At 41.5% G+C, this 24,549-nt stretch overlaps 1 protein-coding gene across 5 annotated transcripts; it reads right to left on the bottom strand.

Moving 5' to 3' along the window:
- Positions 1-126: 126 nt before the first annotated feature.
- On the bottom strand, positions 127-24,408 carry LOC136442842 (thyroid receptor-interacting protein 6-like). 5 transcript variants are annotated; one of them, XM_066439807.1, is made up of 11 exons: positions 23,853-24,408; positions 18,447-18,545; positions 15,329-15,625; positions 8,378-8,458; positions 6,128-6,961; positions 4,230-4,331; positions 3,714-3,781; positions 1,919-1,966; positions 1,266-1,396; positions 422-542; positions 127-258 (listed from the first exon to the last, which is right to left on the bottom strand). In XM_066439807.1, the coding sequence occupies exons 2-11, from the start codon at positions 18,475-18,477 to the stop codon at positions 127-129; spliced, it is 1,845 nt and encodes a 614-aa protein (XP_066295904.1). In that variant the 5' UTR covers positions 18,478-18,545; positions 23,853-24,408. The 5 variants fall into 5 exon arrangements, with proteins under 5 accessions (XP_066295904.1, XP_066295906.1, XP_066295905.1 ...); XM_066439809.1 differs by having other exon boundaries at positions 23,994-24,408; XM_066439808.1 differs by lacking the exon at positions 23,853-24,408 and adding an exon at positions 18,707-19,235.
- Positions 24,409-24,549: the final 141 nt, after the last annotated feature.

Genomic DNA, 24,549 nt, shown 5'->3' with positions numbered 1-24,549 from the left:
ATTCTGTTTGCTGTTCTATAATACAGTACATAACCTTGTTCTACTATTCTGTAGTACACATCAAAGAGCATGTAGATGCAATGTTCTGTAGAATGCCAACAGAAGTAGAGTTCACTGCTGTTCTGTCTATAGTTCGGTGGATATCCGTGCCGACAGGGCTTGTATCCGCTTGGCGTTGCAGTCGCGGCACAGAATGTGGTCGTCAAGGGGATAGCAGCCCCGCCCATCAGCCTCGGAGGACAGCACCATGCCGCAGTCCTGAGGGAAAAAAAGATCACAGTGATGATTAATTTTCCTTTAAGTAAGGTCAAACCAGTTGTGTACATGTTTCTTGGACCAGCTTCCTTGCAAAAACCCCTATTTGGACTCCGACTTAAGACTACCAAACCTTTTCACCGCAAAACTAAAAGAATTTGCGTACCTCGCACTTGTAGCATCCGACGTGGAAGCTGCGGTCCATGGCGACGATGCGGATGGTTTCCTCCTGGCCGGGCTCCGGCATGATTGGCTCGTGGCACACCGAGCACCGCGGGGCGAACTTCCTACAGGGGCGGCAACAAAACACGACATTATATAAAGTCAAAATCTTGGACTCTGAGCCGGACTTCTTTGATAGAGGAATCAAGGAAGCCATTTTCATCAGGGCCCTACAACCATCCCTCAACAGAGACGGCGGGCGCCACAGACTTTCTGCTACTTATGATCCACTGCTCACCGAGTCAATTGTGCTATCTGCATAATGTGACGTCATCCCAGCGGTGGATTGCTCACTCCTTGACAAAAAGTGGTGTTGTACAGTTGAAAATTTGGGTAAGTCCAATTTTTGTGTTGGAAATTACAGTTAAAAACTTTTCAGAATGATTTCTGCCAACACAGATGAACTTTGAAGCTGAAACACAACATTGGTTATTTTTCAAAAACTGCTGACCGTTATAGGTGGTAGCAATCAGTAACTATAGAGATCACAGGTTCAAGTCCTAACAGGAGCTGATCTGTGCCCTTAGGCACTTTTGTACACTTCTTGGATTCAGGTTTGGAATAGAAGACTCCTTGGCTGTGATACCATGTTTTGTCGCTTCAATTCTTTATTAACGGGTATAACACTTATGGTGTCTGTTTTGCCATCTTGTTTTTTTTTACCAATCTTTTTTTTTCGCCCTCCCGCATTAAATTTGGAGTCAGTAGAGAACGTCATCCATAAAATTTACTTGCTGTGGCCTATTTTACAGCAACTTTTCACCTTTTCAAAGCAAGTTAGGTCTTACTTGTGGAAGTCCTCGATACAGTGGATCTGGTTGGTGGCGTCCACGGTGAAGGGGATTCCGTCCAGGCTCTTTCCGCACACGACACACGTGAAGCAGGCGGGGTGGTACGGCTTTCCCGTGGCACGCAGAATCTACAAGGCAACATGTTATCTCATTAGAATAAAATGGTCATTAGTATCTGTAGAGCCTGTATAGCAGCCCTTTGCCGTAACATATACCAGCTTCTGTACCTCTATTGTACAGTTGGTATATCTAACCTTTAGTATCAGTGTTAAAGGTAGTATAGCCAGTTTGAATAGCTCTTTTAGCAGCCGCCCGTAACTGGTCAGCCCCTAGGAGCCGAAAAGGTCCCGGGGATAGCGGGAATTTTCGTTAAACAGACTATGTCTATGTTAAAGGGCACAGCAAGGGTCGGTTGTATATAATATTGAATGTGCCTTTAGGATGCGTCTTCTAGATCTTCATTCTGCATCAATCAAATGGAAAAGGTGCCCTTTGATGTAAGCATTGTTAGTTTTTACCGGAACATTGCAACAGCTCATTTTTTCATCTCTAACAACTTGTCATATCTAACAACTTGGCACTAAGTCTCAGGATTGTTCTGAGTAGTCTGATGAAGAAGCTCCTGTCGTGAATGATAACTTGACACTTACCCTTTCCATGATGGGCTTGGAACACACAGAGCACTTCTCAAGGGAGTTCTGTAAAAGGTAGGGAGGGGGCAGGAACAAGGGTTTTCATCAACTATACTGGGAAAACTATATAACAGGTATATTACACAATGTAAAGTCACTTTGCAGGGCTCAAATATAATGTCCAAAAGTTTAAAAAAAAACATTAACTTTTATAGTGACGGCATTTTCATGCCGATTTGAGGGGCACTCCAGAATCGGTTCTTGGCAGTGTAGAAATGTATTTGAAAATATTGCAGCTTTTACCCGATACACACTGGGAACATTTTCTGGACGTACAACAATGACGTTCGTCACCATTTTTCCTGGGTGTGAACCGGACCCGCACGTCAAGCAGTTTTATGGCCCGTACGTTGTACATTCACGACAAAGTCAGACATAAAAATGCCTGAGGTACGTCCAGAACATTTTTCCAGTGCGTATCGGGTCTTTGACTGTTATTTTCTCATTGACATTGTGGAACAGTTCATATTGAGCCCTGCCTTGATAACCAGTACAGTAACTGTTAAAGACTCTGAGGTTAAAAACTGTCAAGTGGCCTTCAGGTGAAAGATACGTTTGCTGCCTTGGTGTCATCACTGCATCATGTGCACGGCAATTTGTGACAGCAATTTCTGAGAAATCTGAGTGACATCATGGATTCCAGTGCACAGGATTTGGTGATGCCAATTTTGCAAATTTGACTATGTGTCAAGGAAATTTCAAAGAACTTTATGAAGTCTTTCTGAAGAAAATCTTTCATGGAAGAGCCACTTGACTTTTCAAAATTTCTGATAGTATCGGGTTACACTACAGAACAGCATGCCATGTCAGAGGTCACAGGATTGAACCATCTACAGTAAGCAGAAGGGGTGGCATGCCCACAGACCAGGTCTCAGAAGAGGAGGGAACCTGCGGATTTTCATTAGAGTCAAGGTTTTAGGTTTCGTCAGTTCACACAAATAGCACATTCTAAAACTGTCCGTTATTGGGGTAATAAGAACAAAAGCCTGACTTTTGTCAACTATTGTTCTTATGGCTCAATAAAAGGACAGATTTAGAACATGATATTCATGCGTCTTTCTAGTAAACTGTGTTATGTCAGATTTTGGTTAGTTTGAAATAGTATAGTTATTTTCTTTTGGAAATATACAAGACACTGTACAGTATATATTTTTTCAAGTAGTTTTTAACTTAAGACATGGTTATGCAATTTCAGTCTACTGCATGTAAACAGTGTTCATTATTTTGTAAGTTTTACTAATTTTGAAGTACTAATAGCAAGCAAATTTGCAATGGAGAAAAGACTCACCAAAGTCACCCAAAATTCTTGTTGCCGTATTTTGCATTTTGCAGCTACACATTTTTCCATTCCCATTGCTCACCAATTTCTACCACTAGTTTGCCAAAGAGTAAGATAAACAAGGCAGAATAGAAGCAAGTTTCCATGTTTTTATACAGATAATCTACACTTTGATGCTAGGCTCCCCCATGCAACTGAAGTGTACCGAGCCACATGCATGCCATACACCCAAGGAATGTACCATTAATCCACGCAGAAGGGGGGAAAAACTGCAGACCACAAAAGGAAAAACGGGTTCGGGGGAAAATAAAAGGGTACATTCCGTTGGGCGGCCCCTTCTTACTCACGATGTAGCAATCCTCGCACGTTGGTTGAGCCTCGACCGCGTAAAACGATTTTCCGTGAAGCTTGGCACCTAAAGAGGGCGGAACACAAACAGTGAACAGCTGATCACAAACAAAGCGCACTACTTACGATGTAGCACTCCTCACAATACGGGTGGTTCTCCATAGCATAGAAGGGCTTGCCGCTCAGACGACCCCCTGGGGAAGCAGAGGAGGAGAGAGGTCGTTACCACGGAGACCGTATGGCACGGGTCGCTACCAAGGCAACCATTTGACACAGGTCATTACCATGGTTACAGTACCACACGGTGGTCACTACTTCTACCAGTTGGAGTTTCAGAAGACATAATATATGAAGAAGAAACATACGGCAAGACTCAGGTTAAAGAACACGTTAAGAATTGTCTAGTACTGACAATAGACATTGCAGATTTCAAGGTCATTCAGCTGGAACATTTGTTTCTGTCAGCATTTGTAATGTCTAGAAAGCCTTGGTAAGTAAGTACAAGAAACATAACTACACATTCTATTATTATTGCACCAACGCGCTCAACAGTTGACCCATGCTGGTAGTTTGGTAAAACTATCGACCTATGGTGCCAGTGGTGACCTGGAGGTCAACCTTTGACCCGAGGTCGCGACCTACCACAGGTGGTGCAGGTGAAGCACTTGACGTGGAACACCTTGTCCATGGCGGAGCAGCCCTCCTCGTCCACCACCACCTTCTGCCCACAGTTCCCACAGATACCTACACAACACACACACAGTAGGGAAATACACAGGCGTTAGAGCCATTGTTATAACATTTATACTCATAGTAGAGACTCATGGACATTTTCCTATCATTAGGAGTAATAATGCAAGAAACTGGCTTCTTTACAAAAAGGACAAATTGAATACAACTTTTTTTCTCATGTTTGATTTTGTTCTGCTTGTTTTACATGTACATAACACAAATTGAAAAAAAAATTGTACAAACATTGTAAAAGAGTATCTTGTCTAAAACCAGTTTCTTAGCAATGTTATCTTATTAAGTACATTGACAATGTAAAATGTCTCTTCTTCAGCTGGTTATTTCCAAAACATGCACACTTAGAAAATTAAGAGTTATAAGTTTTTGTTTAAGGTACAAAGTATTTCAGTGAAGTTGTTGATAAAAGTGTGTTAAAATATCAAAAGAGAGATTATAATTAAGAGGTATGTTTGGTGAAGTAAGAAAGTTTGTTGAAATTACAAATTGAAAACAAAATAAAAGAACATACTTATTCCGTAGTGATACACGTGCATGAAAGATTGCTCCCTCGGCAACTCATAATTCTATATCGAGCGTTATGAATGTTTTAACGGTTGCTGCAGTTTAAAACCACACAGGCTCAGATTCAAGATTTGGTTTTGTACAACATCAGATATTCTCTTGTCTTCCCATCTTTTGTCATTTAAAAAAAAAATTGTAATCTTTCTTTATTTCATTACTGATAAAGCTATTAGTATCAACCATTTTGCATAAGCAGCATTTCCGTAATTCTAGTTGGAAGATACAAACTGAGAAAATATTCAAATTGGATCAGAACAATGTACACCTCAACTCTTTTTGAAAAGTGTAGCGGCTTCTCTACAGTACCTAAGAATTCTTAGCTCTTGCGTCTTAAATGCAAAACTGCTAGGATGTTGCGTAAGGGCAAGAGTGTCCAGGATTAAGGAATCAAACTACATTGTACCATCCTTGTGATCAGGATACTGCCAATGCACTTAATTTTTGATAAAGTAAGAATGGAGATTCTTGCTCTCTTCTTGTTTTCCCCAATTTAGACATTAAACAACTTCTGGGCATTTCAATCTGTGATCAAGAATTGGTAACATCATATGAGCATGCAGGTACTAAGGTAGAGACCATTTTGTAAATATTTTTAATATTCCAAAATTCAAATTCAAACTTGAATGTGTAATTGATGAACCCTAGATGTTGTACAGGACAAAAATCTGAACCCCAGCCTGTGCAGATTCAAGCAGCGGTTAATTTCCGTGCAAGTTGGCGTGCCATGTCACAGTGTCTGCTACAATCTCACCTCCTGTAAAACAAATTACAACCATCCAGAATCTTCCGCATTTTACATTTTCAACTTCACATACAAATCAATATTTAGCTTCTTGTTTACAGTTAAGTAAGGAGTTAAATTCTTAAGCTTAGTTTATTTGAATAGTGGTCCAGTTGTGAATTAAAAAGCATAGAAGCAAAACATTATAAAGCATTTAAAACAAAGTTTACACAAAAGACCATCTGATTGTGCAGCAATTCACATCATCAAAGCAAAGATTTGAAGCAAAATACCATGGCTGCATTTCGAGAATACATTGTATCACGTTGAATAAAATCTAAATTGGCCTTTTCAATCTCACAAGAATCACTACTGTAACATTGACAATCAAGGATAACTCTCACTCACACCCACTAGCGTTCATTTGATTGTCTGTTGCTCTCCATTATCTTTTTAGAAAATCTTTATTAAAAATCTTTTTTTTTTTAGAAAAAAAACGGTCACCTACCAAAGAAGTCTGTCTCCGGGTTCTCCATCTTGTCCACCAGACATTTCGTCAGAACGTCCAGTTCCTCTTCTGGGCTCTTCGTCAGCGTGACCCCGGCTGACCTCTGCGGCTGGGGTGATGCCGGGTTGGCCACCGGTGAGTTGACCGACACGTTGAAGGATGGGATGTTGGAGTTCGGCGAGGAATACGACGGCGAGGGCCCCACGTTGCCCCGGGACTGCTGCGGCGGGGTGTACGGTTGGGACATGGACTTCTCGGCCGTGGAGGGGGTGTAGTTGTTTTGAGGAGGGGTGTAGTTGCTCTGAGGGGGGGTGTACGGCTGGGACATGGATTTTTCGGCTGTACGGTTGTACGACCCAGGGGTGGAGTAGGATGAAGAGGATGAGGAGTAGGTACTGGTGGGGCTGTAGGAGTTGTAGGTGTTCTGAGGGGGGGTGTAGTTGTTCTGAGGGGGGGTGTAGTTGCTCTGAGGAGGGGTGTAGGTGCGAGGAGGGGGGTTGTAGGTGGACTGGGAGGGGGTGGTGGGGGAGTAGGAGCGAGTGCTGGAAGGAGGGGTGTAGGTACGGGCGGGTTGGGGAGAGTACGATTGTGCTGGGGAAGGGGAGTAGGTGGATGAGGGGAGGTTCGTAGGGGAGGGGGTGTACTGGTCCTGGGGTCTGGTCACGGCGTAGCCGTTGGAGCGCTTGGCGTACGAGGTTTCTGGAGGCGGTGGAGGGAAGGAGTCTTCCCCGACGTTCGGAGGCGGGGGCAACGGCTCACTGGAGTATGACGTCATCTCTTGTGGAGGAGGTGGCGGGGGAAAGTCATCATCATCGTAGCGCGCAGGCTGGGCTCCTGGAAAGGAGGCAAGAAAAATATTTTTTAGAAAAATGTAGAAGAGGAAGAGTTTTTTTTTTAATTTTTGACTGGAAGAGTTTGTGTAGGTCTTTCCCACTGCATGCTGTGATACAGGATGGAATGGAGTGGAAGAAACAGAGAGATGAGTCAGAAAAGGCGCTGAGACAAAAGTTACATCGTTAAAGACAGTAACAGCAGAGAGATCGCTTCTGGACTCTACACCAAGGGCTGACAGTGTTGACCAAAAATTCTACATAGAAACTTGTGTTTTCACCTGTTTTGTTTTGTTTTTGGTGACAAGAATTATAAAGAAAGGTTGTATACATGAGATATTATGAATGTTTTGAGCATTCGATAGGCCTTTATCAAAGGACATAATAATCAATGTTCATCCGGGCCCACATTTTGGAATTTTTGTGTGGATTGTTAAAGATAGGTTGAGCTCTATGTTCAACAGAGCCCCCTGTTGATCATTTTCAAAACTGCAGCTTAAATGACTTGCTGCATGGATTTTAGTGCTGTCCAGTTTTCTCCTAAAGACAACAGCTACCAGCCTTCTTTTACTGGCATATGTACTTTCTTTGCCAGAACTGAAAGAATTACTAGTATCAGATGTAGTATGCCACCCTTAAGATAGAGTCCAGAAGTGTTACTTTTCAGAGCAGAGACAGCGAAGTCAACTCCAAGAAAAGACGGAAGGACAACAATGTGATGACCTAACAGTAACATGAAGTAATGTCAGATGTCACTCAGTGTAAATGTGTCTCCCAACATGAACCAGTCCCAAAAATGAGATGATTTTTCCCCTGGAACACTTTCATCGGGTTTCTTTGTTGATGGACTTTTTATTCTACAGTTTGCTAAGTTTGATCACTTAAAAATGATTGAAAAGGGAGCTCCTCAGGATATTTAAAAGTCACTGATTTCAGAAGTGAATACAGCGGAGTGATAAAAAAGGCGAATTTAAGAAAAAAAAATCAAAAGCCATTTCCAGAACTGGTCCATGGTGCTTCTCTTGCCCTTCCAGCCGAGACTTCCTGTGACCTCCTCAGTTTTAAGTGCACGAATCTCAAATCATAACGCAAATTGCACAACAAAAAAGTGTTACGATGATATCATTTTGAGTGCAATTAGCACCACTGTTCTCAAGTGGCGCATTCCATTTTGTGCTTTCGAGTGTGTGTGATTTCAGAAGAGTGCACGTTAAAACAGGGGAGTCCAGTACATAAAATGTGTGCAGCTGTTCGGGGGGCACGTTGCAGGGAATTATGGGCCGACATGCACAGCCTGGGGCATGCTGGGTAAGTAGGTCAAAGGTCAGCCGTCACCAAACCTCTCCATGCAACCACCACTTTCTGTAGGCGAAAAAACAAGGACATGAAAAACGAGACGGAATACTCCTTGCGCTCCGACCTTCAAAAGCGGGAGGGGGTGGTGGGGGAAGGTCATCTTCTGTTCCTTCTTCGATATAAAGTCTGGTGGTCGAGTAGTAACCTGGAATGGATAATAGGGAGAAGGGAGGGAAGGGGGAGGGGGGGCATACAACAGAGAGTCACAGAGTTATTGAGCCGAAATCATAAAAAAAAGATGAACAGAAAAATAATGGGATGCACTATGTCTACTGAGCTGATGATGAAATTCAGGCAAGATTCGGCGAAAATAAAACAAAAAACCAAGCAGATGCAAGAGGTAAGAGCCACGTACATGTACATGTATGTGGACACAAAACAACATTGTCATGTGGTAGGTACTGTCACAGGATAAGCTTCAAAAGTAATCATACTACAAAGTTGTCCTGAACAATACAAAATAAAATGTATGTTGTTAATATTCTGCTGAAAAGTTTGCATATTTCCCGCTCTGAATGAGGGTTTTAAAACCAAAAAAGGTTTGAAAAATTAGAATGAGATGGTTCACTAAAACTTAGTAAAAAGAAAAAAACAACATCAGAAACATGAAAAATCTATAATTTTGTTGCTACATAAATGAGACAATCTAGAATGTTGGTTGACTAAAAACACATGGCAAACTGGACAATCATGATGATAATGCACAATTGTGTTTCTACGTAAAATGAGACAATCTGGAAATGTTGCCAAAACTCCGCCAGCAGCCTTGAAATTCTCAGGACTGACAAAACCGTCACATTGTCTCCTGTTCACACATGGCGACCAGAACTGGGAAGTATAGGGGAAATACCCAACATTCCTCTCCAACAGCACCCTGAAGGTCTTCCGGACAGGTCCTGTTCCACAGGCTTTTCTAACACCATTGTTTGGACTACATATGATCTACATAGACTTGTCGAAATTCCCAAATCACAATGCTGACATTCAATTCAATTCAATTCAATTCCATATTACAGGAACTTAATATCTAGCCTGGAGGCCAGACTGTTTCCAGGACCTACACCTACACGGGCCAGCTCCTTGTCTCCAGAGCCAATATGCCCCCTACTGAAATTTTACAAGACCCCCCCCTGAGTTTGACTCTGAGGAAACAGGGAGGGGGGTAGCTAATTTTCTTGGGGGCATGTTGGCCATGGTGCTGGCCTGTGTAGGCCATGATAACAGTTTGTCATCCAGGCCAATCAATCATCCGACAAATTGCAACTGGACACTATCGATATATGACTATGAACTCTGTTAGAATTTTAATGACTAGTCTAAGAGATATAACGTTTAGTAGTCTGTACAAATTATTGGGCATGTTCTTGTACACTGTACTTTGTCATCACACCAACAAAGTGTTAAAACCCCTTTGACAATCAAAATTTAATAATGATAATGAGTGAGTTATTTTTGGGCTTGAGGCTGAGAGGTCAAGGCATTTACTTGTCTCCCTGGCATGTTTTCATCACATCATCACAATATCAAATCACTCCCAAACACCGATCACCCTTCAAGGCATAACATTTACACAGGATCATGGTACATGTATTTTCTTTACAGATGAACTTCAAACAAAATCATCACACTATTTCCACCAAAATCATAAACCTACTCAAATTGGCCAATGAAAATAGAGAAGAAATCTGCTCTCACACATCTAAAGTTAACAGCAAAATCATTCAGGCCCCTTGTCATTGTCATTGGCTAAACAAGGGTTAGAATGATTTTGTTGTTAATTGATACTCGACTTCAAACCAGGATGTATATTGTATATATATAATCATCAAGTTCTACCCTCAGCTCAGCTATATCTATATTTGTATTGCTCCTCCCACCCTTTACAATATACATTTATCATTATTGTTGATCCTTCCTGAATACATTTTCATGTACATAACAGTACATTGTGCATCACAGGAACATCCTTACAAGCTAACATACAAAATCATGCTATTATGCATCACACTTAAGTGTAGCTCTGTGCTCTGTAAATCTCCCTCCCATCTAAACCATACAGTTTGTTGCTATCTCAGCCCCCCCCCCCCTCAGAGGTTTGTACACATCGCCTTAGCAGCTGCACACTTGATCTTAAACAATATCATCAACCCCATCGCTAAAGGCATCAACCTACGTATGCAGTATAACCCAGCTGTCTGAAGCACCCCCCTCCCCACCTCATACATGCAAACCTAAGCCCCCACAGACTAATTAATCCCCCAAAAAAGCGCTACTTTTCAAAGATCGTACCTCTTCTTCCTGCGAACTGTCGAGAATAGAATCCTGCCATGGGCCCTTCTGTTCCGCGATCCCAGGCAAAAATCAAAGGATTTGCCGATCGTCCACGTAGACAGAACTGTAGGCCCTCCCTTGTTCAGCCCTCTGTTTTATTTTTGGGTCCTCATCATCAACTCTGGATGGTTTTATTTTAGGAAAGGTCGTGCTCCACAAACAGTGACATACCGGCCCAGTTCTGAACCAACCACCCATCGGGATGCAGAGGGAGGGCGGGACACATCTAGAGGTTTGTTCTACTCCTTTTTTCCATTTCTTAAATCTTTGTAGACATCTAGATCGAATTGTGCTTTACAGACTGATGTGTTAGTGTGTTGTGAAGGCTGTGTGCTGCTGGCGGGATGGACAGACCGGTGTCCATACGTGAGACTCCAGGAATACCACAGATTTGACTCCATCTGTTTTGCGCCAGTCAGGCTCTGACTCCGACATTCTACAAGCACAAATACAGACCTGTATTCTCCGGATAAACCGTCGCTCTAAATTCTGTTTGTGATGTCAATACAAGTAAACAATATGTTGATCTTTTTTACTAGTATTTTATGTTCCCATTCCAAAAGATTTGAGGATGTCGATATTGACAATCTATACTTTTGAGGTGGCTGCGATTTTTGAAATTATACTATTATAATAGTCACTTGACTTTGCAGGGATTTTTCTGTATCTAAGATTTCTTGTTTGATGTCCTTGCTGGGAAGGCTTGACCAAATTAGATGGACCATATTTAGCTTGGGCTTTTTAGGCCAGACATCAACAGCTTTTAAATCAATAATGAACGACTTGAAAGGAAAATGCCATCAGAAGACTGAAGCAGTCTGAAAACAGTGGAACATCCATATCAAAAATTTGCATGAGAACTCATACGGGGGTCCCTCTCTACCAAAACATGTACTGCACATATAAAACAATAACTCCTCTGTCATTAATCTATCAAAATCAAAGTTGCCCCCTTCCTTTTTTTTAAATTTTCTGTAGTGTAATACTGTTTGTTTGTTTGTCTGTTTACTGGTATCTCCTCTATCAAAACTCTTCTAAGAGTCCCTCTGTCCCAAACATGTACTACACATGTAAAACACAAACTGGTCATCAATAATACAAGGGACAGCTGAGTTCTTGTGCAACAATATGGCAGATCTACATGACATCATAGTCACATGACTTCAAGTAACCTATCAGTGGTCACTGCTGTCCATCTGCCTAGCTTTTGCCTAGCCAAGAGCCCCCCCCCCCCAATTCCTGACAGTTGGGTTTGTTTGTTCAGTGTCTGAGTTTAGAGAAGCCCCCTGAAGGTCGCATGTCTGACCTCTGCTCATTCCATCAGGGGTCAGAGGTCAGTCCCATCACCCAGGCTGGAACAAGTGCTCTGTCCTGATGGACATACGTATGTAGGGTCACCGTGTTTTAGGAAAACACCTGTATCTGTGTGCAAAATAAAAGTCACTCAAGCAACTGGATGGATTCTGTAAACAAACGTTTCAGCTTTTGTCAGGACTGACTGAAAATTCTGTGAATCCAGTTGCTTGTTGAGTAACTTCTGTTTTGCCCATCATTTTGTTACTGGATGTACCAGTATCTGTTATAAGTACACCTATGTGCTACCTGTAGAATCCTAACAAATACTATGATGTATCTACACCTCTAGATTCACTTTGGCACAGCTGAGAATAACAATCCTCAAAAGAAAACATGCGTTGAAAATATCAATAACTTTTGACTTGCTGTTCACAAACCAACCAACAAAACTGACCACCATGGTGAAAACAAGACCTCCCTCCTTTTGTAGACTTAAAAAGTCAACACCTTACCCCATTTCTTTTTCTTTTTTTACACCAAAAGTCTAAGATGCTTGAGAGCCAAATGTAAATCTTGGCAGGTCCGAGACGCCGTGATAAGACAGACAAACATGAAGGAATTTGGATCTTTGCCTAAGACATCAGCGGGGTTTAAGACGTCTGTCTGAAGACGTGGATGACAAGACACAGATGGAGGAACCCTTCAGGTGGTGTAAGTGACTCGCCCACACATGGCAGTGGTCAACATTACCGCTGTCTACCATTTCAGGGCAACAAGACTTTCTTAATTACGGAAAACAACCATTTTAAAGATACTCAAATCGTCAAGTCTTAGCATCTGTATCTGTATCTATATAGCCGGTATAACCGCCCTTTGCCATAACACACCAGCTTTGGTCATCAGACTGCCCATCATTTTGAGGCACCAAGATTTTTGTCAGCAATACTTTTAAGGTGTTGTCAGTACATTTTGAACTCCAAATACAGTCAGAGTTTGTCTCAAAAACACCCAAGGGACTGAGGAAAATGGTTTGTGACTGGGATGGTTGCTCAGAACAAGAGGGTCATAGCTATATAAAATTAGATGGGACTCTTTTAAGAATCCTGTCTATGGTTATCATGACCACCTGTCCACATTTTACCAGTCCCTTGTCTTGAGTAGTCTTCTTGGGCAGTTTTGACTGCATGTTGCAACAGTAAAACAGGATATGATATCTAAAAATACAACAACAGTCAACATACATGTACATTTTGTCAGCCTTCTTCGGGGCATACTGAAGAGCAGCCAAGTCAAGGTGGCATTACATTGCGACATGCATGTATTTTCTACCTCTTTATTTCAACAACCAGATCATGCTGCTGAAGTGGCCCATGTGTATGTTGTACACTTTGACAAACACTTGGATCTGTCTGCTCAAGGAAGTGGAGACGTTCTGGCGTCAGTCAGGAGAATATTTACCTGACTTTTGCCCCGGTTTGACGTCAGGAAAGACCAACCAAACATTCGGGTCCCAAAAAGGACAGGTTGGAAGACTGAAAGTCTGAGACGTTACCTAGTCATCTTGAAGCTTAAGTAATCATACAGGCCACATGAACTTCATTTTACATTCAAGCATTGCCTATGCAGGGGATGTTAAGCCATTGGAAATAACAACCAAACATTCAGGACTTAAAAGGATGGGTACTCAGAGGACTGGAAGGCTTAGACATTACCTTGTTAAAAGGCCCAAATTACTATAATTAAGGACACAACAAACTGATTTTACATCAAAAGTGCTGTCTTAGAAGAGGGGACGTTAAGTCGTCAGTCACATGTCTCAGGTATCAAACCTCTGCATGTAAAAGCAAACAACACACCTACATGTATCAAAAAGAAGTAGGGGTGACCCTGTGTGCTTGGCTGAAGACGTGAGCCTACTAACTACTTTAGTTTAAAATGCATCATGCTCAACCATTTAAGTGGATGACTGGTTTACCTTTTACCTAATTCTTACATTGAACAGAGCTGGGTTTTAAAAATTCCCTGCCAAACAGTCTCTGGTCAATTGGAACATTTGAGAAGAAACCTCTGTGCTGACTGCTTTCTGGGAGAAGGTTTCAGACTATATATAGTCATGTGGACCTGAGGTTTACACCCAGGCTAACATTCCTTCTACTCGCTGGGATTCCGGCCAAGTTTACTAAGGTGGGAGACTTTCCAAATGGTGCTCCGGAATTCCTGAAATTATCCTGGAGCCAAAGTTTAACCCTGGATACTGGTATGGGTAATGCTAGAGTTTGCTTTAGTTAAAACTTCACTGGAGAAACTGTGAACTTAACATTTTGATCAAAAATATATTTTTCTTATAACATACTTCAGTTCGGATAGACAATGCAGTATGGATGAAAGCCGCCTTGCACTAGTTGCAATGAAAAAGAATCTTTGAAAAATTCCTACATTTGCCTTATTCTCAATCAACTCTTAGTTTAGGTAAGACCAATTGATAAATGTTGACAAAACCCTAAGCTCTATAGCTGTCAAACTAACTTCTAAGACACATACACAAAAGTTACAACTATAATGTGAGAGCTAGAGGAAGTGCTGAAAGTGTCTGACCTTACATGACCCCTACTTCTGGGCCTGTTTACTAAGGGAAGTAAGATTGGTGTCAGGTTACTAAGTGTGAGAATTAAGGAGGGTATCAAGTGTCAAATTAGACCTGTCAGAGCTTTATCTCAGAAGCAGGATATAGTAAAGAATTAACAAGTTTTAAGATTCTGAAATTGAATTGCCTTTCTTTTATATCACAATGGGAATAGCTTGTTTCAAACCTTTTCATCTACAAATACACCCATCTACTACAGATAAAAGAGTAGCTTTGAATCAAGCCAGGGAGAAATATTGAAAAGCAGCACACAAAATTCATTGTAAGGCATCAGCCGAACCAGCTTGCAGTTTTCCCATGTAGGTACGCTCAGTCCTTCCCCATAACTTTAGTCCTTCTATGGAACCAAACTCTGAGAGAATTTCTGTTGTAGTTCTACTCTAACGCTGTATTTTACTTATACAAACATCCAATAGACTGATTTCTGAGATGTTACAATATCGTGTGTAGTGTGTGTACATGCAGGGTATGGTTCAACACTTTAACCTGTTTGATATAACAACAACTCCTGATGACACACAACAGAAAAAGAAGAAACACTGATGAAAAGAATGCAGTAGAAAAACAACAAAAAGACAGGTCACATACTTCTCCCGAGAAATTTCTCCCGAGATGTTACAAGAACTACACAGTGTGTAGTATGCTCAAATGTTTGATATAACAATGATTCCTGTTGACAAACAACAATAAAAGAGGAAACAATGATGAAAAAAAATACTGTTATAAAAAAACCCGACCACATACTTGCATAGTTCTCCTGTGTCCTTGCTCCCGTACCGCTTGGCGAATATTCCGTCGTCCTCTGGGCCTGGTACGCCGCCTGGACCTGCGACTTCTTCGGTTTGGGCGCCACGACCGGCGCAAACTTCTTACCGGCGGAGGAATAGAACACCGGCGCGGTGGTCGGCGGAAGGCGTGACTTGTCGGAGAGCGAGAGAGACCCCATGTCTTGCTCGAGACGTTGGGAGAGTGTGAGAGACCCCTTGTCCTGCTCCAGACGCTGGGAAGACATCTTGGTGTTGTGGAGTTGCTCTTGAGACGCTAGAGTTTGGAGAGAAGACAAGACGTGGCTCTAGATGTGATCACAGCGGGGAGGCAGTAACAGGAGTACAGCCAACACAAACCTGGCCGTGTTGTTCTAACGGATCTCTCCCTCAAGGCATGTACATGTGTGCTGGGGATAGGTACCTGACAGCACAGGGTACTTAGGCATAGATCAAGTCACCATTTGGAAGGGACTACATTTGTAGTGTCTGACTGTGGACTGCCTGAGGACCTTTCTGGAAGTCTCAACAGACATAGGAAAGGAGACATACAAGCTACATGTAGATACCTTGTGATGGGTTCATATTTGAGCATTTTAAGATCTGTATTTAAAATTTAAGTTTTACAGTAACTGGTACAGCTCTTTTTGGATTAAAAATTGTTACCTTTCTCTTTTAGATTGTTAGTGTCTAAACTTAGCAGAAACTTGTCAGATATGAGGTTGGATTTTGGAATCTGAAAAAATCACAATTTTGGATGAAAGATTTGTCTGCAGTAGAGAAGGCTTCCTTGAGAAGACCTGTTGAGAAGACAGATGAGCTGTTGACGTAACTAAAACTGGAGAAATAAACACCCATCCATCAAACTGGGGAGGGGGAATGGTCACAATTCCCAGGGCACAGGGGGGGGGGGCTACTGTTACTGTAGCCTGTAACTCCATCATGTGTCTAATCTTGCAGGGTAAAAAACATTCCAGACTCAGTATCGTTATTGAATGTGAGTCACAAATTTCTTGTGCATGTTCCGCAGATGTTGAAAAATTAATAATTTTGACTTTGAGCCCTAGATCAATGTTTGCGATTTTTTAGCTCAAGGAATCCCAAAAGCCTTGAAGGAGAGACCCAATAATTCTTAACCTGTTGATAGTCACATCACACCTCAAAACAGGTGTAGTCATACATGTACAAGTGACTCAGCAAACTAAAGGTTAAACATATCATAAAACTGTAACACTCACATCTCTTGTCTCTCAGACCAGAAAATGTACGGAAATAATAAAATGAGCAAAAAAGCAGCCAAAGTTTCAAAGATGTGGAGTTACTCCTGCTAGGTAACATGCTCACAATCTCATCATTTTTCCAATTATTGCTGAGACTCTTTCTCCAATTTTAATCCAAAAGTCTGAGAAACAAGAAATGTTGTAGTGACCTAATATACTTGCCTGGTATCCAATATCATCTACATGTATCTAGCTAGAGAAGCAATCTTGGGAGCTAGAATAGGAAAGGATACCAGGCTACCAATATACAATCATTACATACATCGTAAATTACATATCATAAAATGTAGTAAAACACAGCACAACTCATTAATATTCCCACCACCACCACCTCAAAACTGGTAACACACACGTACCACCACCTTAACACCTGTAGGACTATATCAGGGCTACTCTACTGTGTTCTGTAGAGGGAGAGAGAAGGGGGCGGTCAGCAGCAGAGGCAGGGAGTTACAGCAGAGTCAGACCGAGGGGGGAGGGGGGCGGGGCACACTCGTTAGGTTAGGATAGACCACTGGACACAAACACACACAGAGGGTTAGACTGTTAGACTGACACTACAGCAAGTGTAGGTTAGCTGTATGGTACCTACAAGTACAACAGCACAGGCTATAGCTAGCTGTACAGTATTACCTTGAACAGCACAGGTTGGCTATACCAGCGTTATCAGAGGTTAGCTATACAAGTTAGCAGTACAAGTTAGCTGTACAGGGATCTACACAACCGCAGGACCCTGTTCTGTTTGTTAGAGCACCGGCACTGTTTGACATTTGCACACTGTGTTGGCTCCTCCTACGGTCTATTACATGAAGTACAAACAGTTTTCACTAGGAAAGGCACCAGGAATTTGGAATATCCAGTTGAATTTGTTCTTGAACTTGAATCTGTTTCACATGTCAATTTGAAGAGTAAGTTTTCTTCTACATCAGGGCGCCTTTATTTCCATGGAAACATTAAATGTTATGGAGATATCTGGCTTCAAAGTTAAACAGATCCTCCAATTGCAAATTCGCCGTGTCTTTCCAAATTTGACGTGACGGGTGTTCCTTGTTTATTCCGCAAGCGATCTGCCCACGACTGTAAACAAAGCACTTTGGGAATTTCCTTTCTCGGAAAGCGTGGCCAAATAACAGAGGGAAGATGTTCCTTTACAGTTTAACTCTTCAGGAATTTGTTTTCAAGGTCTTGGATTTTCTTTGTGGCAAAAATGTTTGAGGCATGAAAATGGAAGGATAAAAATGCCTCAGCGCTCATTCAGAAATTGTTGCCACCATGCAACTGTTTTGCAAGGCTTTGGTCAACTCCATTTTCAAACACTGCTTCCAATCATTACAGAGGCTGTAACATGAAAACTGCGCCGTCTGAAGTATATATTTTCAATTCCTATCTTACCGCACAAATCTTAAGGGAAATCAGGTCTTGAAATATTGACCCAGTTTTCGAAAAAAATATTTGATCAATGTTGATTGTTTCGTGCTAACAATTCCAACGAGGCAATCAAACTTCAAGGCGATAAGACATCGTCCACAAATTAGAACAAAAATGTTGTACATCTATATCGACTGAGGAAAATATACATAAAAAACTGATTGAACATAATGCATATACTGGTAGGTGAAATAATCTTTAAATGCAACTCAAATTAGGGTGAATCGTTAAAACAGATCATGATACTTCTCAGTGATTAAAAAAACGGAACTCAACACAGTGCGCAACAACCACAAACACAACGAGTGCGTTAGCTCAACCGTCGACAAACAAACAAAACAGTGCAGGTTACACAAAACGCACAGAAACGTGTGGATAAAAAATACACACCTGTCTTCCCTGTTTTAGAAAACTTTAACATTCTGGACTGAGTTTGTTCAGTGGAAGAGTCAGACAGTAATGAACCTTACAGTAGCATGTCCGCAAGATCTGCAATTCCGAAACAGGAGAAAAACCGCTCAAAAAACGTGGTTACGTATATATACATATACACGAGGAAATTACAGCGAAAATCATGCATGCACAGAACAAGAAATCGGTCAGGAATGAACATGATATGTAGCGTGTACATGTATGTATTAAAGACATACCAGCTCCGCACACATGTACAGTACAACAGAGGCAAGCGCAGGCGACAGGCACACACACCATATGCTGTCCGCACGCAAGCTAACAGTACGTAAGGGGGGGGGGGGAATGTCAATGTTGGGTCAGGGTCAAGGGTCGTGTCACTTCCTGTTTGAGCCAGCCCAGGTCACTGGAACCATCACGTCCTGTTTGCGTGTCGCTCGCCCCGCATTCCGCAGATTCCACGCAGGTGGGGAATGTTTCGCCGCGGATTCCAGACCCGCTCGGACGGACCGACCAATCGCAGGCGAGCCACGAAGGACGTGGGACCTGTTCTGGGACGTCTCAAGACTCTGTGTATTGTTGAAGAATTCTTACAACTTGTCTTGAGTCACTTAGAGTCTGATTAATGTTTCACAGGATTGTAGACGCAACATAGACTGATAGAAGAATTCTGCTGTAATTTCCTACATTCCTGCCACCCCAAATTCTAATCCAACTCCAAGTGTGCTTGCCAAATCATTTATATTCCTGGTTATATCAAAATTCTTCTCGGAATAGTAAATCTTTATTAGAGATAATACTATTATTAATAGTGCATTCCTGAGCTAAATCTTTTCCAATTTTACATTTGCTTGTATCAAAGTATAGTATGTCACCAATACGTGTAATATAAATTCTAGTCATTGGGTTCAACCAAATGAGTTTTTAACAGTTTCTCCTGCGCCCTATCTATAGGATAGGAGACCTTCTTTGATCCACTTGATAAGGTTGTATCGGTAAGCTGAGTGTAACCTCAGGGTTACCTGGAAAATGGGTCAGTGGCTGGAGTGTACACTTCTGGTAACACAAATAAACCATCAGACTGTCCAGGGTTTGTGTTTCTTCCGTGTTTACTGTCTGTGGTGTAGGTGTAAAAGGTTTAACATTTTTGGAAAGCGAATTTTGGCAAGGTTGTTGTTTGTTACTGTTAGAAGTGACATTAGCTTAACAGCCAACTATTCTTGTACTTAGACTTCTTCTTCCTTTTTTGAGCAAGACATTTTTCTGAGGTTGTTAAGTATTGGACATGCCAACATGCTCTATGTCAGAGGGACAGGACATTTAATTGAGTAGGGATATACATGTACATGTATGTGTAGTGCAAACCTTAGTGACTTTTCAGACATAGCAAAAAGTGGCTAATGTTTGGGGAGGGTGAAATGAGTAAATGAGTAAATTTTGATGAATTTCAGCAAAGTTACCTGAATTTGAAATTGACCGAAGTTTAGGCTGAGTGATAATACAAGATGCATGTCATGCACAGTGCTATTATCCCATGATTGCTTATATTAGTTAGAACCCTGGATCATAAGGGAACCACAATGGTGCAGGCAACACTTCAACCCTGATGTAGAGTACTAGCTCTGGCAGCCCTGCCTCCCCCCATCCCCAATGTTGAGTGGAAGCAATAACTAATCTCAACAATAAAAGCTTTTCAACAGGGTGCTGAAAAGGACTACCTACAAGTAGAAAACTGCCCCTGATATACAATACTAGCTCTGGCAGCTCTGATCCCCCCCCCCCTCCCCCCTTGACCTAAAGCAACAACTAGTCTCTCTTGAGTCTATATATATGAACTTCAATAATACAAATTTTTCAACAGGAAAGGACTACCTGGACAAGTTGATTAGCAGTCGCAATAGTAGAGGCAACAGTTACAGCCCCAGAAGGCCCTGATGTAGAACTAGGACAGCTTTGAATCCCCTCCAACCTTGGGCTGGGAGGGGCAGCTCCAGAGTCAAGTGGGTTGGACAAACGTGTGACATGTGATATCTCAGTCAAGTGGCGTCTGGCTGGGCAGGCTAACAATGGGCTGGGCCGGGAGGGGAGATATGGGTGTAACGCTGACAGCCATGTTTGAAATAATGGTTGCCCTGGCTTGGGTATCATCGTGATAAGAATTAAAGAAATCTTACAACCATATTTGAAGTGAACTGTTGCCATCTTGATCATAAGGATTTTACAAAATCTAGATTTACATTAAAAAAAAAAAACAGAAAATTTTAAAATGTGGGTTATCTTTAGCAGAGCCATCATGGCAGATGGAATAAATTGCAGAATCGTTATTTGTCATTAGACCCTTATCTTTAAAGTTTGCTGATTTAACATCCAGTCTCCCATGTTGCTACCCACTTCAGGTTTCACAGCAAACATGGGTTCCTTCAGGCGTCACATTCAAAATGTCAAGTCTGACAGTGATTAAGAATATGTACATATACACGTCAAAGTCCTTTGGTCATCAATTGCAAGACCTGGGATTTTCTGCACTAACATCTAGAATAATTTTTAAGCTAAATGCAAGTCCTCCAAACCCTTGCTATGAAAAACGTCTCTACTACTGTAGTACTAGACTCTAGAGATGATCATATGGTTATGCACACTTCCTCAGGCCTAAGCTGCACCACATTGCTATGATCTCAGCACCCCCAGTTTTCAATTATAGGTAATTTCGCTTCAATTCATCAAAATACACTTAATAGTATTTTGTAAGCTTTGCCCTCCCCTGACCTACTGCACCACGTTACTCTACATTTCTGAGCCCTGATCAGACTCTAGTCTGACAATGAGACCCTTCATGAGTCATATTAACAGGTGGCCATAGTTCATAACTCCTGTCTGTGACTCTGGACAATACACTGTGTGCCCTGGCCACATGTCAGGCACCAATTACTATAACTACTGACTTCTGGAACAGGTGGGGCCCAGATTGTGGACTCTAATGTCAACAACAACGACTGAATGTTCCACACCACATTCTCAGTCTATGACATCATGCTTAGCTTCAATGTCAGGTTGTTATGTGGATGTTTTTCGCTGCAGCTGCAACTTTTGGACGATTTAAATCAAAAGTTGGCATACAGTGCAAGCTGAGCACCTGATGCAAGCTTTAACTTAACTTGTGGATTTTAAATGTCTACAAAAATTGGCCAAATTGGCCATGGGCCAATAACAGTATTTATAATGCATATATTCAAGTTTACAATGTCCCTAAGTGTACATTTTAGAGGTTAAACCTGACTTAATAAATGTTATGAACTTGCAATAACATGAACGTTATAAAACAATTGAAGAAACCAAATTTGTCCTGTCAATCTGTTATTGAGGTAAAAGTGATGAACAACATCATCAATTTCAAAACCTACATCCATTGTTTACTTCTAATATATCTACTGGCAGTAGACAAAGGAGCAATATTCAGTGTTATCTTTACAAGACGAATTAGCATTTTTATGGCACAAAGAGCCAGTCTGCAGCTCAGTGATTGGCAGAACTTGTCCACTAGGACATGTCTACTGAGACAGATCCTCCCCAAAAGACTCAGACTACAATGGCATGAATTTTTCATCGACCCACATGTACGTCCCTATTTAGGAGAGGAAACAACTCTCCATTCACTTCCAAACAAAGTGTCGAGCCCCTCACAACACTGTGATATCCATCATGTCTTTTTATGATGAATAAGTTGGGATTGTTATTTTCTCTGGGGAGTTATTCTGCTGTAAGACATCTGTTTCAGATGAATACACTCTGCAATGTTCTTGGCCTGGAAACAACAAGTCACCTATGCTATAAAAGTATGTGTAAATTGGATAACTTTTATGACATCTTTGTTGTCTGTTTTGGTCATGAAAAGTGTAGAAGAAAATCCAGAATCTTTTAGTCAAACCGTAATTTTCAGGGAAAAACAGCCACTTTGGTTGATACCAAATGAAATGACAAAGATGTTTTGCACATAATTAGAAAACAGTTCAGCTATACCTCGTACCAGGTTCATTGCTCTTACATCTGTCAATGACTCGGCTGAATTGCCTGTAGATATCTGGGTCTCCATGGGTGATAAAATTCCATCTGGATAATTTCATTTGGAAAAATCTGATAAAACGAGTCACTGGAGATCGCATCACTTCATTTATTTGCCTGGAAATCTAATGAATATCAGCTTCAGTACATTTTATGGGGATAAACAGATTTCACGCTATTCAATTTGCAGTGAAACCGAATCATTTCAATTTGATAGATGTGTCAGCACTTTGAAAAAACATCAAAGCAAGTAGCTGTATTGAGGCTAACATTTATCTGGCACTGCTGGATATTATGACATAGGTTTTGGGTTTTACTGCGTTAATGACAATAATCCATGTGAACAAAGGGATGAAATATACTATTTGTTTATGTCAAAGATTAAATGTGTAACAGACAGTTGTTCTTTCTACATTAGATTTGCTTTGCAGAAGACTAGAGAAGTGTTAATGTTATGATGGCTAGAGATACTGATTATAGTGACTTTGTCAATATCTCATACCATTTGTTTGTGTCTGAAAGATTACATGTGTAACAAATAGCATCGTTGAATTTGTTCCACATTAGATTTGTTAGGGGAAAACAGAGAAGGGTTACGTTGGCCAGAGATGCCGATCATGATGACTAGCTCAATGTCACCGTCACAGGAAAGTCCAATGTATTTAACTAACCATGAATCAGCAGGTTACTTTTGTCCTACTTGTAAATTGCTCTAATCAACATAATAATGCGTCACTTCCCCTCAGAGTCTGGCGTGATTGTGTTGGCTATCATTATCTCACCTGGGCACTTTCAAACAAACAAAGAACTTGTTAATTTCACGGTCTGACACCTATTGTAACACTCCGGATGCCAGTAGCTTTAGACTTATGGATGTTCTGTTGTCTGACTTTAAAATGGGTATGTCCTGGTGTTAACTGTTGGAAAACTGGGGCACAGTACAAGTGTTTGGGGCATGTTTTAGTAATCATCTTGGAGCTATATTTACGAAGGATTTCGGTTCCATAACAGCGGGAGGAATCTAGGGTTGCGCCTTGTTTAGCCGGTGTTGTTTCAGCCTAACATGTGGATTCTCTGGTAAGGATGTGGACTCTGGAAGTAGATTTAACCATCGAAAGACGCAAGGACCCAGCAGACTTTCTTCCCCGCAGTCTTAAAGCAGCAAGAACTTCAGAAGGAGAAATCGTGAAAGTTGACAGAGCTGCAGCGTAAATTTTCAAACCCCAAATTTCCCCTCCCTAAACTAAAGTCAACGTAAAACCACCTGAAAACAAGCCACAAATCATCATAAATATCCTCCCCAAAACACAAGACAAACACACCTACCTTAAAGATCTGGAAGCCGTGTCTTAGACCTGGATTTAAGGTGAGGACGTGAGGAAGTACTTGTCTTGGCGAGTACGTCTTAGTTTTGTGGTAATCTGAAACTCGCGATGCCCAAAAATGGCAAGATGAAAGTCTGAGTACCTTGGTGACTCACGGAGAAACTGCGTGGGTTTGTAATCGCTCAACCCACGCGCAAGTCTTCAAATCCGCCTCAGGAAAGCCCTGCTGACGCGTCAAGACGTCTTGGCGACCCTGTATGTGTGGAATGAGGAAGGTCAGACGCTAAGACGGCCGGTGGTCAGAGAAAATGGCCGCTCTAAACACAATCTGCTGCGGAATGTGGAGTATTCGGTGTCACTGAGGACGTGTTTACCGTGACGTCATTAGGTAAACAAGTGCTTCCTGCGGAACTCAGGCGACCTTGACGGAGGTCTAAAGACGTAGTTGGGGAGGGGAAAGTCTTGAGGAAGTGTCTAAGAAAGCCGCGGAGTTTCTTCAAGAACTTTCACTTCGCCAGCAACATGTCCGACAAGAGGCCAAGAAGTCTTTTCTGAGCAGACGAAACTATTCTTTTCACGGGGCAAAATTGAAAATGATATTTTTGAACAGTGACGTATTGAATAAAACAACAACAAAATTTATTTCCCATTTAACTATGATACTTATATTATCAAAGTCAAATCAAATAAACTGTTTT

The sequence above is a fragment of the Branchiostoma lanceolatum genome, chromosome 10, assembly GCF_035083965.1.
Source record: "Branchiostoma lanceolatum isolate klBraLanc5 chromosome 10, klBraLanc5.hap2, whole genome shotgun sequence".
Lineage (NCBI taxonomy): Eukaryota > Metazoa > Chordata > Leptocardii > Amphioxiformes > Branchiostomatidae > Branchiostoma > Branchiostoma lanceolatum.
Note: the sequence above shows the minus strand (reverse complement) of the source record. Positions and strands in the feature narration are given on the sequence as shown.

Excerpts from the sequence above, each read along its gene's own strand:
- LOC136442842 (XM_066439807.1), bottom strand. The coding sequence starts at position 18,477 with ATGTTAAAGTTTTCTAAAACAGGGAAGACAG. Across the intron at positions 1,967-3,713 it reads ATTGTGAGGAGTGCTACATC|AACTCCCTTGAGAAGTGCTC; the intron begins GTAAGTAGTGCG and ends TACCTTTTACAG. Across the intron at positions 259-421 it reads TCGGATGCTACAAGTGCGAG|GACTGCGGCATGGTGCTGTC; the intron begins GTACGCAAATTC and ends TTTTTCCCTCAG.